At 41.6% G+C, this 19,270-nt stretch overlaps 1 protein-coding gene across 3 annotated transcripts in view; it reads left to right on the top strand.

Annotated features, from left to right (window-relative positions):
• LOC139755444 (heat shock protein beta-1) overlaps window positions 1-19,270 on the top strand; it is a 138,437-nt gene that overhangs the window by 86,977 nt on the left and 32,190 nt on the right. For 2 of the 3 annotated variants that reach the window (XM_071673753.1, XM_071673751.1), the window contains one exon: window positions 4,011-4,179. In XM_071673753.1, the coding sequence (XP_071529854.1) occupies window positions 4,011-4,179 (169 nt within the window). Of the gene's footprint in view, window positions 1-1,543; window positions 1,643-4,010; window positions 4,180-19,270 lie in introns of all 3 variants that reach the window. The other variant, XM_071673752.1, reaches the window with a different exon arrangement.

Below are 19,270 nucleotides of genomic sequence, written 5' to 3'. Positions count from 1 at the left end.
ATGATGGGCATTATTATGATTCTTTAATGACATCAGCATGTTTCTTTAAGAAAGAAATGGAGGCTTCCATAAATTAGGGCTTCAGTTTTCATTTGTGAGTTTTTGAAATAGTGTGGATGTTGTTGGAGAACCTTAAATTAGGGCATCAGTTTTCAATTGTGATGTTTTGAAATAGTGTGGATGTTGTTGGAGAACCTTAGAAACTCAGTGGACAATTTTCTAGAATATAATTTATCAAACAGGTTGCAGTGGATATTAAGGCTTGCCAGCCTTTTTCACGAACAACCCAATTTTTGTAAGCATACAGCTTTATCTTACCTGAGCTCTAGAGGTGAATAAGCTCCCTCTAGGATAAGCTATATGTAAGGGAACTTAAATATCAAATGAAGGTATGTTTAGGTATGTGTGTTCTTTAAGATGAGATTTTTAAGCCAGGCTAACATGACTGAACAGTGCATTTAGGAGTACCTACTTAGGCTCACATCTTATGAATTATTGGCAAATAGAAACTAGTTAGGATGTATGAGCTTTATTACTTTCAGGAAATAAACAATTGATGTATAATACTTCAAATGGATCATTAGTTTAGATTCATATCTTATGACTTGTGTGGCAAATGGAAACAGTATTTCATATATAAGGACTTGTTTCTTTTAATGCAAAGACAATCAGTGTATATTTTAAATGATTCAGTAGTTTAAGTTGAAACTTCACTAACCTATATCTCCATTTTCTTTGCATGCTGCTTTAATACTTGGGAAACCTGGATCCTGCAAACACGGTTTGGGAATAACTGTGTTTCCTCTTACTACACCAACAATTGACCCACACCATTGATCTTGGCTACTGACATGTAATTTTCATCCATGGATGTTGGGTCAAAACTGGTTTATGGGTATGGGTGTTTGGATTGGGGTGTTTTTGTCTCCACTTGATTGTTTGTACATCCATCATGATAATGATGAGACATTTAACCACACCTTCACTATACTGTTATTTGTATATTTTATGTTAATGTAATCTTCATGGATGCTTAATACATAATTTTTTAATAATAATATTCTTGTGCATTGAACTTACTTGATTTTAATAATCACTCGTGGAAATTCCCCCTTCTCCCATGCAACTGAACATTTCCTAACTCACATTGAACCCGGATATTTGATTAACCATGTATGATGTATGATTTTCCCTGACCTTATTACCTCTATGATTCTTTATGTATTGTAAATCCCTCCCTTTGTTCTCTTGATTTAACTGGAACCCCTCTTTCCTAAGCTGACTCATATGATTCTTTGTATGATGTAAAACCCTCCCCCTTGTTCACCATATTTAAATGAAACATCTCTCTCTTCCCCTGGCCCATTTGCCTCTCTCTGTACTGTGTGGCTTCTCTCCCTTGAATTAAGTCTTCCCCTTGGATAATGTCATATCTTTTGACCCTTTCCTTGGCTTTACAACTGTTTGATCATTGGTTCTTTGTGCCTATCTTTTCCCAAGTGCCCTGTTTATGGCTTTGATGGATTTGTGATGCACTGGCTAGAGCAGAGACGTTTAGTAACAGCTCACGACGGCGTGAAACAAGGGTCACTAAGGATGGCAATACTGTGGTCAACAGTGAAGCAGAGACTATCTCCTCCAGGTGACTCATGCTCAGCTTCTCTGGGTCCATCATCTTAACAAGAGTGTATAGCACTTCATAAACAAGGATATCCAATAATTTTAAAACTGGGTCCCAAGAAAGCACATTACCTAAGGTGCCATGAAGTACTGTGGGAAATACAGGAAGGAAAATCAGCATCTACTAATACTGAAAATTTGAACTTTTATCATGAGTCTAAGATCATAGTAATGTTGTATTTGTTATAGCAAGGTGTTCTAGGAAGGTCTGTACTCTTTATATCTTGGATATAAAGGCCAAACTTTCCAAATCACAAGGATCATGTTAAACAAGCTCAGGCAGGTTCATATATCAAAGAAATTCCGAGAACTTATGATTTAAAGGGTTGAACACTTTCATTTTAGCTTGCTGACTTTCATGATTAGCATGAATTTTTCATCTCAAACAAAGGATCCATTACCTCAGAGGTTCTGCCCCCTCAGCTAGGGAGTGAAGATCATCGCCTACATGGTGCAGGTTCCTTATTCAGAGGATTGAGACTTTGTACCACATTTGCTGGGGAGGAGGTTAAAGCATTTTTATTCAAAAGGCAGATCTCCCTGATTACTGGGTGCAAGACAAGTTAAAGATTGTTTCACCAAAGTGAGAAGTGCATTGCCTCGGGTAGGGAATTCCGTAACTTCTCAAGAGTATTCATTTCTCTGCTACTAAGGTCAGACCTCATGTAGGGGGCTGTGCTACCTCAATTTATGTGTTTGAATTTCTCAACTAAGGATTAGGAGTTCAACACATTTCAGCAAAGGGCTCCAGAAATTCATATTTTTAAGGGGTGTAGTAATTCATTTTCAGGTTTTACCATATCACCTAGGGAGTCTGGTACTTTAGCAAGGATATTCAATTCCTAAGCAAGGGAATCCAACTTTTTAACTAAATGTCTAAGCACTTAAGCTTAGGAATGTATTATCATGCCTCCAACACCTCAAATCCTTCAATTAATGGCTGTACTACCTTAGCTTGAGAGATCTAGCCCTCCAGTACTGAATTAGGTTTCAGTGTATTAACTGTGAGGTACAGCAGCTGTGCTGTTAAGGATTCACTGTCTTATTTGGTGGTTGAAAGTCGCCTTTATTACAGAGAACATTAAGACACAGTAAAACTCTTGGAAAATCTGGTAAGATACCAGAGTACATTAGAACAGCATACGTAAAGTTATTGATAATGTCCAAGTTTAAAATCTTGATTGGCATTCTATAGGAAAATATGTCATTTCTTTTTGTAGTCTATCTTAATATAAGAAAAACATTCAATGAGAAGAGATATTTTTTCATAATAAAAATGAGTGTTGATGTGCACATCAAAAGTAATAATTTATGAACACAGTTACTGGTGTGGCAATGACATTGTTAACAGAAAATTCAGTCATTGAATCCAAAGTATCTTTCTATATTGTTGGGAAAACAATGGCAAGAAGTAAGTTATGAAACCATAAGGGAAATGACATTGTTGCCATGAGTAAATGAAGTACTAATGAAATCAAATAGTAACCATGGTGATCCATGTATGTTTGATTACTTAAATATTTGTACGTTATGAGAAAAAGTTTTACACTGTGGGGAGCTGTGTCTAGTGCTATTTATTCCAGCATGAAAATGTTTCAGTATTTGTTAGCTGACAGCATTCACTGTCTCTTTGCTTAGACCATTCCAACCAACCACTGTCCTTACATTAACCAGTATCTGTGCATCCTCCTTGACAAGCCTCTTTCTTAGTTTCTGATCATGGCCTCTGGTTAAGCATCCTGTAAGCATCTTCCAGTTGATTCATGAAGTTATGAGGCTGTTTTCAGGTCACCCCTCTTCAATATCCTCCTTGGTGGACAGCTGTGCAGTCCTCATCCTTTCATTGCATCTCAGATCCCTTACTTCAAAGGGAAGAATTCTTGAAGAAGACAAAAACTGATATATAGTGACAAGTACTTAACAGCCAACCTCCCAGCTCATTCTTAAACTTCATCCCGCCAGACAAACACTAATTAGAAACCATATTCTCCAAACAAACACGAGTCACTCACTTATTCTCTGGACATCACCCATCGCTGCAACACATGCATTCACATCACAACGCTTAATGAACCATTATCATAGTTTTGTAGATGAGTGAATTAACATCTCTGAGTCACTTTTTTCTAAACAATACCCAAATTATTCAGTTTTCTCAAGGTTAGAAATGAAATTGTTTATCCAACCATGTGGAATGCAACAAAATCAGGTAAGCATTCATTATCAAAAAGCTGTGTATTTTCTCTCAGTACTTGCATTTCCAGTTGAATGAATTTTATCTGTACCTTTCTTTGTTGTATTAAATGGGCTAAGTTTATCTTCAATTACAGCCAGCAAGATCAAGCTAGTGCTAACCAAGGATTTGGCTCATGGCTAGAGGGAATGAACTCACCCCTCATCCAGCAGGAGGGCGACTGTAAGCAGCTTAAGCTTAGGTTTGATGTAAGCCAGTACAAGCCCGAAGAGATCGTTGTCAAGACAGTTGATAATAAACTCTTGGTAAGCATAAGTCAGTTTTCAATTTTTGTGTGAGAGTGTGACAAACCAGATGAATTTGAGAGTACAGTACTTTGGTTATTGTGTAGCATCGGTCTTCAAAAATTATTCTGCAGCGCCCAATTTTGCAATAGTTTTATTCAAAATCTGTGTTCATTTTATCCACAGAAGAATACTATACTAATGCCTGAATGACCTAGCTCAAGAAATTTAGGGATTCCTAGAACCACAGTTTATCAAATAATTCAGAGATTTTAGTCTTATTAGTTAATAAGAAATATCAAGAAATGTTTAAAACTAATATGAATGTGGCAAAAAAAATTTTTTGGTCCAGTACAGACATTTAAACATTGCACTTCAGGTGGATGGTGCACTGGCTGTGTCATCATCGCTGAGTTGGCGTTTCTTTCATTGCCTGAGCTACCCCAACCAACACAGTCATGTCTTTCTCTCATAACTTTGTTTTATTTTTATATCACTCACTTCACACTTTAGGAGCCTTTTAACATATGGAGTAATACATAAAAATTATGAAAAATATTTCATAATACATACAGGAGGGTGAAAGGTGTGCAAGGAATAGAGTGAATTTGAACGATGTGGTGTACTGGGGTCAACGTGCTGTCAGTGGATTGAACCAGGGCATGTGAGGTGCTTGGGGTAAACCATGGAAAGTTTTGTGGGGCCTGGATGTGGAATGGGAGCTGTGGTTTTGATGCATTACGCATGACAGCTAGAGACTTAATGTGAATGAATGTGGCATTTGTTGTCTTTCCTGGCGTGCACTCGAGGGGGGAGGGGGGTGCCATTTCATGTGTGGCAGGATGGCAACAGTAATGGATGAAGGCATCATGTATGAATATGTACATGTGTATATATGTATATGTCTGTGTATGTATATGTATGCATACATTGAAATATATAGGTATGTATATGTGCATGAGTGGGTTGGACCATTCTTTTGTCTGTTTCCTTGTGCTACCTTGCTAACGTGGGAGACAGCGACAAAGTATAATAAGTGAAAATAAGATTGACCAAGAGGATATATGTGTCGGAGGTGGAGGGAACGAGGAGAAGTGGGAGACCAAATTGGAGGTGGAAAGATGGTGTGAAAGGGATTTTGGGTGATCGGGGCCTGAACATGCTGGAGGGTGAAAGGAGGGCAAGGAATAGAGTGAATTGGATCGATGTGGTGTACTGGGGTTGACGTGCTGTCAGTGGATTGAATCAGGGCGTGTGGAGCGTCTGGGGTAAACCATGGAAAGCTGTGTAGGTATGTATATTTGCGTGTGTGGACGTGTATGTATATACATGTGTATGGGGGTGGGTTGGGCCATTTCTTTCGTCTGTTTCCTTGCGCTACCTCGCAAACGCGGGAGAGAGCGACAAAGCAAAAAAAAAAATATATATATATGTGTGTGTGTGTGTGTGTGTGTGTGTTCCCTGGGGATGGGGAGAAAGAATACTTCCCACGTATTCCCTGCATGTCGTAGAAGGCGACTAAAAGGGGAGGGAGCGGGGGGCTGGAAATCCTCCCCTCTCGTTTTTTTTTAATTTTCCAAAAGAAGGAACAGAGAATTGGGCCAGGTGAGGGTATTCCCTCAAAGGCCCACTCCTCTGTTCTTAACGCTACCTCGCTAATGCGGGAAATGGCGAATAGTTTGAAAGAAAGAAAAAAAAGATTTTATTATATCCCATAGGTGTTACTCAAAACTTTAAATTTTTTTTTGATACTGCACTTATTTATTACATGTTGTTCAATAATTTTCAGATAAAATAATGAAGAAATGTCATGCACACTGCCAATATTTAGTGCACAGTGTGTCAGTAATTTCTTAGAGTGTGATTATCCAGATTGGAAATAGTTTTCAAAAAACAATGTTATAGAATATTTCACTCTTATTTCCTCTGTATCATACTCAAGATCACTTTCTTCCTGTTATCATCGGTCACATTCTTAGAATGATAACAGTTCAACATCCACCAAAATAATATCTCTTATCTTTAGTACCTTATTAAGTTAGAATGAAGGGGAGAAAAAATTATACCTCTGTATTCCTTGCATGTCATAGAAGGCAACTAAAGGGGGTGGAAGCACGTGATTGGAAAACTGAAATTTCTGAAAGACGGAACAGGAGTCAAGCAGGGAATGATCAGCCTTCTCAAAGGCTCTGCCAAGGATGTCTGAATGTGTGTGATTGTAATTAAGATAAGGAGAAACAAGAGAAAGATAGCTAGTGTGAGGAAAGGAACCTGAATGTTCTGGATCTGAGAAACAAAGCTCAGTGGTTAAGTGGAAGAATGGTTTGGAAATGTCTTTGCAGTAAAATTAGATGTAAGGGCAAGAGCTAAGGAAGAGGTAGCTTTTTTGCTGAAGCACTTAAGGGAGTGTATGAAAGAGTGTAATTGAGATCCAGACATGTAGGTAAAAAATGAAAGTGGATTACAAGAGATGGGTGATCATTAGTGTTTATGCACCTGGCCATGAGAAGAAAGATCATGAGAGGCAAGTGTTTTGGGAACATGAGTGAGTGTGTCAGCAGTTTTGATGCAAGAGACCAGATATTAATGAGATAGTCAATCAAAACATTAATTAGGAGCCTCTTTAATACTGTGCTAGAGTTGTCCTCTGCCAGTTGCCTGTTAAGTGTGAGGCACCAAAGGCTAAGAAGCAACACTGGAGTTCACTAGTTATGGAGACAGTTAACATGACCACCCAGTTGGGGGGAGTTCCAGGAGGGAACAGGCATCAGAGATATATAGATAGATAGAGTAATTTAGCAGTTGAGGGTATAAATATGGGGCATGGGGTATTCAGTAGTGTGAATGGAAATGTCTGTCTATCCATCAATATCTCTGAAGCCCATTCCCTCCAGGAACTCCCATCAAGGGGTGGCCACATCAGTAGAGTCTCCACTTATCCCTGTCCTTACTAGCCTCCCTCACATGCACCATTCTTCCTGTTTCTCTCCCTCTACTATTCCTCAACCCAATATTCCCATGCCACAGGTGGTCTTCCACTAACACCAACCCTTTTAATTGTACTCCATTGTACTCATTCTTCCTGTTTCTCTCCCTCCACTATCCCTCATCCCAATATTCCCATGACACAGGTGGTCTTCCACTAACACCAACCCTTTTAATTGCACTATCATGTACTCTCCTTGCATTCTTTCCATATGCCCAAGCCACCTCAAAACATGATGTTTCACCAATTCTACCACTCCACAATTCACTCCTTTTGCGTTCCTTCCCATACCACATTTCTCATACACCCTTTCATTTCTTTCTTCATTCCATCTAGTCACACCACATGCTCTTCTCAAATAGCTCATTTCCACAGCCTAGATTCTTGACCTCTGTGCCTCATTCCATGTCCATGTTTTGGCTGCATAGGTCAGGGTTGGGACGACTGTGCTGTCCCTTAATCTACTTACACCTCTACCCTTCATTATTCTATTAAGGGATCCAATGACTCTTCTACCCTGTACTGCTCTCTCCCATATCTCTCCTTCCATATCACCACACTTAACCAAAACAGCTCCCTGATACTTAAATTCCCTCACTTCCTCCAGTCCACAGCACAATTTAGTACACTTTCTTCTTTCACTCTGTATGGTTTTACAAAATCTATATTTTCACCCCACTTCCTTTCAAGCACCATTACTTTACTTTTACTTGCATTTACCTTCAATCTCCTCTGCTTACACACATCATAAAATACGCTTACAACCTTCTGCAGCTCCTCTTCACTCTCCGTAAACAGCACAGTGTCATCCTCAAACACGCTTGCCACTAGCCTACATATCTCATCGCCCCACCCCATCTCTCAACCCCTTTTCCCTAGTTTTGCTTTCATTTCGTATCACTCCATGAGAGGGGCAAGTATGCAGTCTGTTGTGGATGAGAGGGCTTGGGAAGTGAGTCAGCTGTTGTTCGCTGATGATATACAGTGCTAGTGGCTGATTTGGGTGAGAAACTGCAGAAGCTGCTGACTGAGTTCAGTAAAGTGTGTGAAAGAAGAAAACTGAGAGTAAATGTGAATAAGAGCAAGGTTATTAGGTACAGTAGGGTTGAGGGACAAGTCAATCAGGAGGTAAGTTTGAATGGAGAAAAACTGGAGGAAGTGAAGTGTTTTAGATATCTGGGAATGGATTTAGCAGTGGATGGAACCATAGAAGCAGAAGTGAGCCACAGGGTGGGGGAGGGGCGAAGGTTCTGGGAGCATTGAAGAATGTGTGGAAGGCGAGAACATTATCTCGGAAAGCAAAAATGGGTATGTTCGGAGGAATAGTGGTTCCAACAATGTTATATGGTTGCGAAGCATGGGGTATAGATAGGGTTGTGCGTAGGAGGGTGGATGTGTTACAAATGAGATGTTTGAGGACAAAATGTGGTGTGAGGTGGTTTGATTGAGTAAGTAATGAAAGGCTAAGAGAGATGTGTGGTAATAAAAAGAGTGTGGTTGAGAGAGCAGAAGAGACTGTATTGAAATGGTTTGGTCACATGGAGAGAATGAGTGAGGAAAGATTGACAAAGAGGATATATTTGTCAGAGGTGGAGGGAACGAGGGGAAGTGGAAGACCAAATTGGAGGTGGAAGGATGGAGTGAAAAAGATTTTGAGCGATTTGGGGCCTGAACATGCAGGAGGGTGAAAAGCGTGCAAGGAATAGATTGAATTGGATCGATGTGGTATACCGGGGTCGACGTGCTGTCAATGGATTGACAGCGTCTGGGGTAAACCATGGAAAGTTTTGTGGGGCGTGGATGTGGAAAGGGAGCTGTTGTTTCGGTGCATTATACATGACAGCTAGAAACTGAGTGTGAAAGAATGTGGCCTTTGTTGGTTTTTCCTAGCACGACCTCACGTGCATGGGGGGTGGGTTGTCATTTCATGTGTGGTGGGGTGGCAACAGGAACGAATGTAGGCAGCAAGTATGAATTATTTACATGTGTATGTGTCTCTGTATACATATATATGTATGTATACATTGAAGTGTATAGGTATGCATATGTGCGTGCGTGGACATGTATGTATATACTACCTTATGCTACCTTAATTAATGCGAGAGACAGCGATAAAGTATAATAATAATAGAAAATATATATATATATATATATATATATATATATATATATATATATATATATATATATATATATCCCTGGGGATAGGGGAGAAAGAATACTTCCCACGTATTCCCTGCGTGTCGTAGAAGGCGACTAAAAGGGAAGGGAGCGGGGGGCTGGAAATCCTCCCCTCTCGTTTTTTTTTTCTTTTTTTTTTTTCCAAAGGAAGGAACAGAAAAGGGGGCCGGGTGAGGATGTTTCCTCAGAGGCCCAGTCCTCTGTTCTTAACGCTACCTCACTATCGCGGGAAAAGGCGAATAGTATGAAAAAAAAAAAAATATATATATATATATATATATATATATATTTATTTATTTATTTATTTATTTATTTTGCTTTGTCGCTGTCGCCCGCGTTTGCGAGGTAGCGCAAGGAAACAGACAAAAGAAATGGCCCAACCCACCCCCATACACATGTATATACATACATGTCCGCACACGCAAATATACATACCTATACATCTCAATGTACACATATATATACACACACAGACACATACATATATACCCATGCACACAATTCACACTGTCTGCCTTTATTCATTCCCATCGCCACCTCGCCACACATGGAATACCATCCCCCTCCCTTCTCATGTGTGCGAGGTAGTGCTAGGAAAAGACAACAAAGGCCCCATTCGTTCACACTCAGTCTCTAGCTGTCATGCAATAATGCCCGAAACCACAGCTCCCTTTCCACATCCAGGCCCCACACAACTTTCCATGGTTTACCCCAGACGCTTCACATGCCCTGATTCAATCCACTGACAGCACGTCAACCCCGGTATACCACATCGATCCAATTCACTCCATTCCTTGGCCGCCTTTCACCCTCCTGCATGTTCAGGCCCCGATCACTCAAAATCTTTTTCACTCCATCTTTCCACCTCCAATTTGGTCTCCCACTTCTCCTCGTTCCCTCCACCTCCGACACATATATCCTCTTGGTCAATCTTTCCTCACTCATTCTCTCCATGTGCCCAAACCATTTCAAAACACCCTCTTCTGCTTTCTCTCAATCACACTCTTTTTATTTCCACACATCTCTCTTACCCTTACATTACTTACTCGATCAAACCACCTCACACCACACATTGTCCTCAAACATCTCATTTCCAGCACATCCACCCTCCTGCGCACAACTCTATCCATAGCCCACGCCTCGCAACCATACAACATTGTTGGAACCACTATTCCTTCAAACATACCCATTTTTGCTTTCCGAGATAATGTTCTCGACTTCCACACATTCTTCAAGGCTCCCAGGATTTTCGCTCCCTCCCCCACCGTATGATTCACTTCCGCTTCCTTGGTTCCATCCGCTGCCAGATCCACTCCCAGATATCTAAAACACTTTACTTCCTGCAGTTTTTCTCCATTCAAACTTACCTGGGGATAGGGGAGAAAGAATACTTCCCACGCATTCCTCACATGTCATAGAAGGCGACTAAAGGGGACGGGAGCGGGGGGCCAGAAACCCTCCCCTCCTTGTATTTTAACTTTCTAAAAGGGGAAACAGAAGAAGGAGTCACGCGAGGAGTGCTCATCCTCCTCGAAGGCTCAGATTGGGGTGTCTAAATGTGTGTGGATGTAACCAAGATGAGAAAAAAGGAGAGATAGGTAGTATGTTTGAGGAAAGGAACCTGGATGTTTTGGCTCTGAGTGAAACGAAGCTAAAGGGTAAAGGGGAAGAGTGGTTTGGGAATGTCTTGGGAGTAAAGTCAGGGGTTAATGAGAGGACAAGAGCAAGGGAAGGAGTAGCACTACTCCTGAATCAGGAGTTGTGGGAGTATGTGATAGAGTGTAAGAAAGTAAATTCTAGATTGATATGGGTAAAACTGAAAGTTGATGGAGAGAGATGGGTGATTATTGGTGCATATGCACCTGGGCATGAGAAGAAAGATCATGAGAGGCAAGTGTTTTGGGAGCAGCTGAATGAGTGTATTAGTGGTTTTGATGCACAAGACCGAGTTATAGTGATGGGTGATTTGAATGCAAAGGTGAGTAATGTGGCAGTTCAGGGAGTAATTGGTATACATGGAGTGTTCAATGTTGTAAATGGAAATGGTGAAGAGCTTGTAGATTTATGTGCTGAAAAAGGACTGGTGATTGGGAATACCTGGTTTAAAAAGCGAGATATACATAAGTATATGTATGTAAGTAGGAGAGATGGCCAGAGAGTGTTATTGGATTACGTGTTAATTGATAGACGCACGAAAGAGACTTTTGGATGTTAATGTGCTGAGAGGTGCAACTGGAGGGATGTCTGATCATTATCTTGTGGAGGCGAAGGTGAAGATTTGTGGGGGTTTTCAGAAGAGAAGAGAGAATGTTGGGGTGAAGAGAGTGGTGAGAGTAAGTGAGCTTGGGAAGGAGACTTGTGTGAGGAAGTACCAGGAGAGACTGAGTACAGAATGGAAAAAGATGAGAACAAAGAAGGTAAGGGGAGTGGGGGAGGAATGGGATGTATTTAGGGAAGCAGTGATGGCTTGCGCAAAAGATGCTTGTGGCATGAGAAGAGTGGGAGGTGGGTTGATTAGAAAGGGTAGTGAGTGGTGGGATGAAGAAGTAAGATTATTAGTGAAAGAGAAGAGAGGCATTTGGATGATTTTTGCAGGGAAAAAATGCAAATGAGTGGGAGAGGTATAAAAGAAAGAGGCAGGAGGTCAAGAGAAAGGTGCAAGAGGTGAAAAAGAGGGCAAATGAGAGTTGGGTTGAGAGAGTATCATTAAATTTCAGGGAGAATAAAAGGACATTTTGGAAGGAGGTAAATAAAGTGTGTAAGACAAGGGAGCAAATGGGAACTTCAGTGAAGGGGGCTAATGGGGAGGTAATAACAAGTAGTGGTGATGTGAGAAGGAGATGGAGTGAGTATTTTGAAGGTTTGTTGAATGTGTTTGATGATAGAGTGGCAGATATAGGGTGTTTTGGTCGAGGTGGTGTGCAAAGTGAGAGGGTTAGGGAAAATGATTTGGTAAATAGAGAAGAGGTACTAAAAGCTTTATGGAAGATGAAAGCCAGCAAGGCAGCAGGTTTGGATGGTATTGCAGTGGAATCTATTAAAAGAGGGGGTGACTATTGTTGACTGGTTGGTAAGGTTATTTAATGTATGTATGACTCATGGTGAGGTGCCTGAGGATTGGTGGAATGCTTCCATAGTGCCATTGTACAAAGGCAAAGGGGATAAGAGTGAGTGCTCAAATTACAGAGGTATATGTTTGTTGAGTATTCCTGGTAAATTATATGGGAGGGTATTGATTGAGAGGGTGAAGGAATGTACAGAGCATCAGATTGGGGAAGAGCAGTGTGGTTTCAGAAGTGGTAGAGGATGTGTGGATCAGGTGTTTGCTTTGAAGAATGTATGCGAGAAATACTTAGAAAAAAAAATGGATTTGTATGTAGCATTTATGGATTTGGAGAAGGCATATGATAGAGTTGATAGAGATGCTCTATGGAAGGTTTTAAGAATATATGGTGTGGGAGGCAAGTTGTTAGAAGCAGTGAAAAGTTTTTATCGAGGATGTAAGGCATATGTACGTGTAGGAAGAGAGGAAAGTGATTGGTTCTCAGTGAATGTAGGTTTGCGGCAGGGGTGTGTGATGTCTCCATGGTTGTTTAATTTGTTTATGGATGGGGTTGTTAGGGAGGTGAATGCAAGAGTTTTGGAAAGAGGGGCAAGTATGAAGTCTGTTGTGGATGAGAGAGCTTGGGAAGTGAGTCAGTTGTTGTTTGCTGATGATACAGCGCTGGTGGCTGATTCATGTAAGAAACTGCAGAAGCTGGTGACTGAGTTTGGTAAAGTGTGTGAAAGAAGAAAGTTAAGAGTAAATGTGAATAACAGCAAGGTTATTAGGTACAGTGGGGTTGAGGTTCAAGTCAATTGGGAGATAAGTTTGAATGGAGAAAAACTGGAGAAAGTAAAGTGTTTTAGATATCTGGGAGTGGATCTGGCAGTGAATGGAACCATGGAAGTGGAAGTGAATCATAGGGTGGGGGAGGGGGCGAAAATTCTGGGAGCCTTGAAGAATGTTTGGAAGTCGAGAACATTATCTCGGAAAGCAAAAATGGGTATGTTTGAAGGAATAGTGGTTCCAACAATGTTGTATGGTTGCGAGGTGTGGGCTATGGATAGAGTTGTGCGCAGGAGGGTGGATGTGCTGGAAATGAGATGTTTGAGGACAATATGTGGTGTGAGGTGGTTTGATCGAGTAAGTAATATAAGGGTAAGAGAGATGTGTGGAAATGAAAAGAGTGTGGTTGAGAGAGCAGAAGAGGGTGTTTTGAAATGGTTTGGTCACATGGAGAGAATGAGTGAGGAAAGATTGACCAAGAGGATATATGTGTCAGAGGTGGAGGGAACGAGAAGTGGGAGACCAAATTGGAGGGGGAAAGATGGAGTGGAAAAGATTTTGAGTGATCGGGGTCTGAACATGCAGGAGGGTGAAAGGCATGCAAGGAATAGAGTGAATTGGAATGATGTGGTATACCGGGGTTGACGTGCTGTCAATGGATTGAACCAGGGCATGTGAAGCGTCTGGGGTAAACCATGGAAAGTGTGTGGGGCCTGGATGAAGAAAGGGAGCTGTGGTTTTGGTGCATTATTACATGACAGCTAGAGACTGAGTGTGAACGAATGGGGCCTTTGGTGTCTTTTCCTAGCGCTACCTCGCACACATGAGGGGGGAGGGGGTTGTTATTCCATGTGTGGTGAGGTGGCGATGGGAACAAATAAAGGCAGACAGTATGAATTACGTGTATGTATATACATGTGTATGTGGGCGGGTTGGGCCATTCTTTCGTCTGTTTCCTTGCGCTACCTCGCTAACACGGGAGACAGCGACAAAGCAAAATAAATATAAAATAAAAATATGTAAATAAAATATATATATATATATATATATATATATATATATATATATATGCCCCTCTTTCCAAAACTCTTGCATTTACCTCCCTACCAACCCCATCCATAAACAAATTAAACAACCATGGAGACATCACACACCCCTGCCGCAAACCTACATTCACTGAGAACCAATCACTTTCCTCTCTTCCTACACGTACACACGCCTTACATCCTCGATAAAAACTTTTCACTGCTTCTAATAACTTTCCTCCCACACCATATATTCTTAATACCTTCCACAGAGCATCTCTATCAACTCTATCATATGCCTTCTCCAGATCCATAAATGCTACATACAAATCCATTTGCTTTTCTAAGTATTTCTCACATACATTCTTCAAAGCAAACACCTGATCCACACATCCTCTACCACTTCTGAAACCATACTGCTCTTCCCCAATCTGATGCTCTGTACATGCCTTCACCCTCTCAATCAATACCCTCCCATATAATTTACCAGGAATACTCAACAAACTTATACCTCTGTAATTTGAGCACTCACTCTTATCCCCTTTGCCTTTGTACAATGGCACTATGCACGCATTCCGCCAATCCTCAGGCACATCACCATGAGTCATACATACATTAAATAACCTTACCAACCAGTCAACAATACAGTCACCCCCTTTTTTAATAAATTCCACTGCAATACCATCCAAACCTGCTGCCTTGCCGGCTTTCATCTTCCGCAAAGCTTTCACTACCTCTTCTCTGTTTACCAAATCATTTTCCCTAACCCTCTCACTTTGCACACCACCTCGACCAAAACACCCTATATCTGCCACTCTATCATCAAACACATTCAACAAACCTTCAAAATACTCACTCCATGAAGTCTGTTGGGGATGAGAGAGCTTGGGAAGTGAGTCAGTTGTTGTTCGCTGATGATACAGCGCTGGTGGCTGATTCATGTGAGAAACTGCAGAAGCTGGTGACTGAGTTTGGTAAAGTGTGTGGAAGAAGAAAGTTAAGAGTAAATGTGAAAAAGAGCAAGGTTATTAGGTATAGTAGGGTTGAGGGTCAAGTCAATTGGGAGGTGAGTTTGAATGGAGAAAAACTGGAGGAAGTGAAGTGTTTTAGATATCTGGGAGTGGATCTGGCAGCGGATGGAACCATGGAAGCGGAAGTGGATCATAAGGTGGGGGAGGGGGCGAAAATTCTGGGGGCCTTGAAGAATGTGTGGAAGTCGAGAGCATTATCTCGGAAAGCAAAAATGGGTATGTTTGAAGGAATAGTGGTTCCAACAATGTTGTATGGTTGCGAGGCGTGGGCTATGGATAGAGTTGTGCGCAGGAGGATGGATGTGCTGGAAATGAGATGTTTGAGGACAATGTGCGGTGTGAGGTGGTTTGATCGAGTGAGTAACGTAAGGGTGAGAGAGATGTGTGGAAATAAAAAGAGCGTGGTTGAGAGAGCAGAAGAGGGTGTTTTGAAGTGGTTTGGGCACATGGAGAGAATGAGTGAGGAAAGATTGACCAAGAGGATATATGTGTCGGAGGTGGAGGGAACGAGGAGAAGAGGGAGACCAAATTGGAGGTGGAAAGATGGAGTGAAAAAGATTTTGTGTGATCGGGGCCTGAACATGCAGGAGGGTGAAAGGAGGGCAAGGAATAGAGTGAATTGGAGCGATGTGGTATACCGTGGTTGACGTGCTGTCAGTGGATTGAATCAGGGCATGTGAACCGTCTGGGGTAAACCATGGAAAGCTGTGTAGGTGTGTATATTTGCGTGTGTGGACGTATGTATATACATGTGTATGGGGGGGGTTGGGCCATTTCTTTCGTCTGTTTCCTTGCGCTACCTCGCAAATGCGGGAGACAGCGACAAAGTATAATAAAAAAATAAAAAATATATATATATATATATATATATATATATATATATATATTTTTTTTTTCTTTTTTTTTTTTTGGCTTTGTCGCAGTCTCCCGCATTTGCAAGGTAGCGCAAGGAAACAGACGAAAGAAATGGCCCAACCCACCCCCATACACATGTATATACATACGTCCACACACGCAAATATACATACCTACACAGCTTTCCATGGTTTACCCCATACGCTTCACATGCCCTGATTCAATCCACTGACAGCACGTCAACCCCGGTATACCACATCGATCCAGTTCACTCTATTCCTTGCCCTCCTTTCACCCTCCTGCATGTTCAGGCCCAGATCACATAAAATCTTTTTCACTCCATCTTTCCACCTCCAATTTGGTCTCCCACTTCTCCTCGTTCCCTCCACCTCCGACACATATATCCTCTTGGTCAATCTTTCCTCACTCATTCTCTCCATGTGCCCAAACCATTTCAAAACACCCTCTTCTGCTCTCTCAACCACGCTCTTTTTATTTTCACACATCTCTCTTACCCTTACGTTACTTACTCGAGCAAACCACCTCACACCATATGGGTAAAACACCATATTGGTAAAACTGAAAGTTTATGGAGAGAGATGGGTGATTATTGGTGCATATGCACTTGGGCATGAGAAGAAATATCATGAGCGGCAAGTGTTTTGGGAGCAGCTGAATGAGTGTGTTAGTGGTTTTGATGCACGAGACTGGGTTATAGTGATGGGTGATTTGAATGCAAAGGTGAGTAATGTGGCAGTTGAGGGAATAATTGGTATACATGGGGTGTTCAGTGTTGTAAATGGAAATGGTGAAGAGCTTGTAGATTTATGTGCTGAAAAAGGACTGGTGATTGGGAATACCTGGTTTAAAAAGCGAGATATACATAAGTATACGTATGTAAGTAGGAGAGATGGCCAGAGAGCGTTATTGGATTACGTGTTAATTGACAGGTGCGCGAAAGAGAGACTTTTGGATGTTAATGTGCTGAGAGGTGCAACTGGAGGGATGTCTGATCATTATCTTGTGGAGGCTAAGGTGAAGATTTGTATGGGTTTTCAGAAAAGAAGAGTGAATGTTGGGGTGAAGAGGGTGGTGAGAGTAAGTGAGCTTGGGAAGGAGACTTGTGTGAGGAAGTACCAGGAGAGACTGAGTACAGAATGGAAAAAGGTGAGAACAATGGAAGTAAGGGGAGTGGGGAAGGAGTGGGATGTATTTAGGGAATCAGTGATGGATTGCGCAAAAGATGCTTGTGGCATGAGAAGAGTGGGAGGTGGGTTGATTAGAAAGGGTAGTGAGTGGTGGGATGAAGAAGTAAGATTATTAGTGAAAGAGAAGAGAGAGGCATTTGGACGATTTTTGCAGGGAAAAAATGCAATTGAGTGGGAGATGTATAAAAGAAAGAGACAGGAGGTCAAGAGAAAGGTGCAAGAGGTGAAAAAGAGGGCAAATGAGAGTTGGGGTGAGAGAGTATCATTAAATTTTAGGGAGAATAAAAAGATGTTCTGGAAGGAGGTAAATAAAGTGCGTAAGACAAGGGAGCAAATGGGAACTTCAGTGAAGGGCGCAAATGGGGAGGTGATAACAAGTAGTGGTGATGTGAGGAGATGGAGTGAGTATTTTGAAGGTTTGTTGAATGTGTTTGATGATAGAGTGGCAGATATAGGGTGTTTTGGTCAAGGTGGTGTGCAAAGTGAGAGGGTTAGGGAAAATGATTTGGTAAACAGAGAAGAGGTAGTAAAAGCTTTGCGGAAGATGAAAGCCGGCAAGGCAGCAGGTTTGGATGGTATTTATTAAAAAAGGGGGTGACTGTATTATTGACTGGTTGGCAAGGTTATTTAATGTATGTATGACTCATGGTGAGGTGCCTGAGGATTGGCAGAATGCGTGCATAGTGCCATTGTACAAAGGCAAAGGGGATAAGAGTGAGTGCTCAAATTACAGAGGTATAAGTTTGTTGAGTATTCCTGGTAAATTATATGGGAGGGTATTGATTGAGAGGGTGAAGGCATGTACAGAGCATCAGATTGGGGAAGAGCAGTGTGGTTTCAGAAGTGGTAGAGGATGTGTGGATCAGGTGTTTGCTTTGAAGAATGTATGTGAGAAATACTTAGAAAAGCAAATGGATTTGTATGTAGCATTTATGGATCTGGAGAAGGCATATGATAGAGTTGATAGAGATGCTCTGTGGAAGGTTTTAAGAATATATGGTCTGGGAGGCAAGTTGTTAGAAGCAGTGAAAAGTTTTTATCGAGGATGTAAGGCATGTGTACGTGTAGGAAGAGAGGAAAGTGATTGGTTCTCAGTGAATGTAGGTTTGCGGCAGGGGTGTGTGATGTCTCCATGGTTGTTTAATTTGTTTATGGATGGGGTTGTTAGGGAGGTAAATGCAAGAGTTTTGGAAAGAGGGGCAAGCATGAAGTCTGTTGGGGATGAGAGAGCTTGGGAAGTGAGTCAGTTGTTGTTCGCTGATGATACAGCGCTGGTGGCTCATTCATGTGAGAAACTGCAGATGCTGGTGACTGAGTTTGGTAAAGTGTGTGAAAGAAGAAAGTTAAGAGTAAATGTGAACAAGAGCAAGGTTATTAGGTACAGTAGGGTTGAGGGTCAAGTCAATTGGGAGGTAAGTTTGAATGGAGAAAAACTGGAGGAAGTAAAGTGTTTTAGATATCTGGGAGTGGATCTGGCAGCGGATGGAACCATAGAAGCGGAAGTGGATCATAGGGTGGGGGAGGGGGCGAAAATTCTGGGAGCCTTGAAGAATGTGTGGAAGTCGAGAACATTATCTCGGAAAGCAAAAATGGGTATGTTTGAAGGAATGGTGGTTCCAACAATGTTGTATGGTTGTGAGGTGTGGGCTATGGATAGAGTTGTGCGCAGGAGGATGGATGTGCTGGAAATGAGATGTTTGAGGACAATGTGTGGTGTGAGGTGGTTTGATCGAGTAAGTAACGTAAGGGTAAGAGAGATGTGTGGAAATAAAAAGAGCGTGGTTGAGAGAGCAGAAGTGGGTGTTTTGAAATGGTTTGAGCACATGGAGGGAATGAGTGAGGAAAGATTGACCAAGAGGATATATGTGTGGGAGGTGGAGGGAACGAGGAGAAGTGGGAGACCAAATTTTAGGTGGAAAGATGGAGTGAAAAAGATTTTGTGTGATCGGGGCCTGAACATGCAGGAGGGTGAAAGGAGGGCAAGGAATAGAGTGAAT

This window comes from Panulirus ornatus, chromosome 19 (assembly GCF_036320965.1).
Source record: "Panulirus ornatus isolate Po-2019 chromosome 19, ASM3632096v1, whole genome shotgun sequence".
In the NCBI taxonomy this organism is placed as follows: domain Eukaryota; kingdom Metazoa; phylum Arthropoda; class Malacostraca; order Decapoda; family Palinuridae; genus Panulirus; species Panulirus ornatus.
The sequence above is the reverse complement of the archived record's forward strand: the minus strand, read 5'-3'. Positions and strand labels throughout refer to the sequence as shown.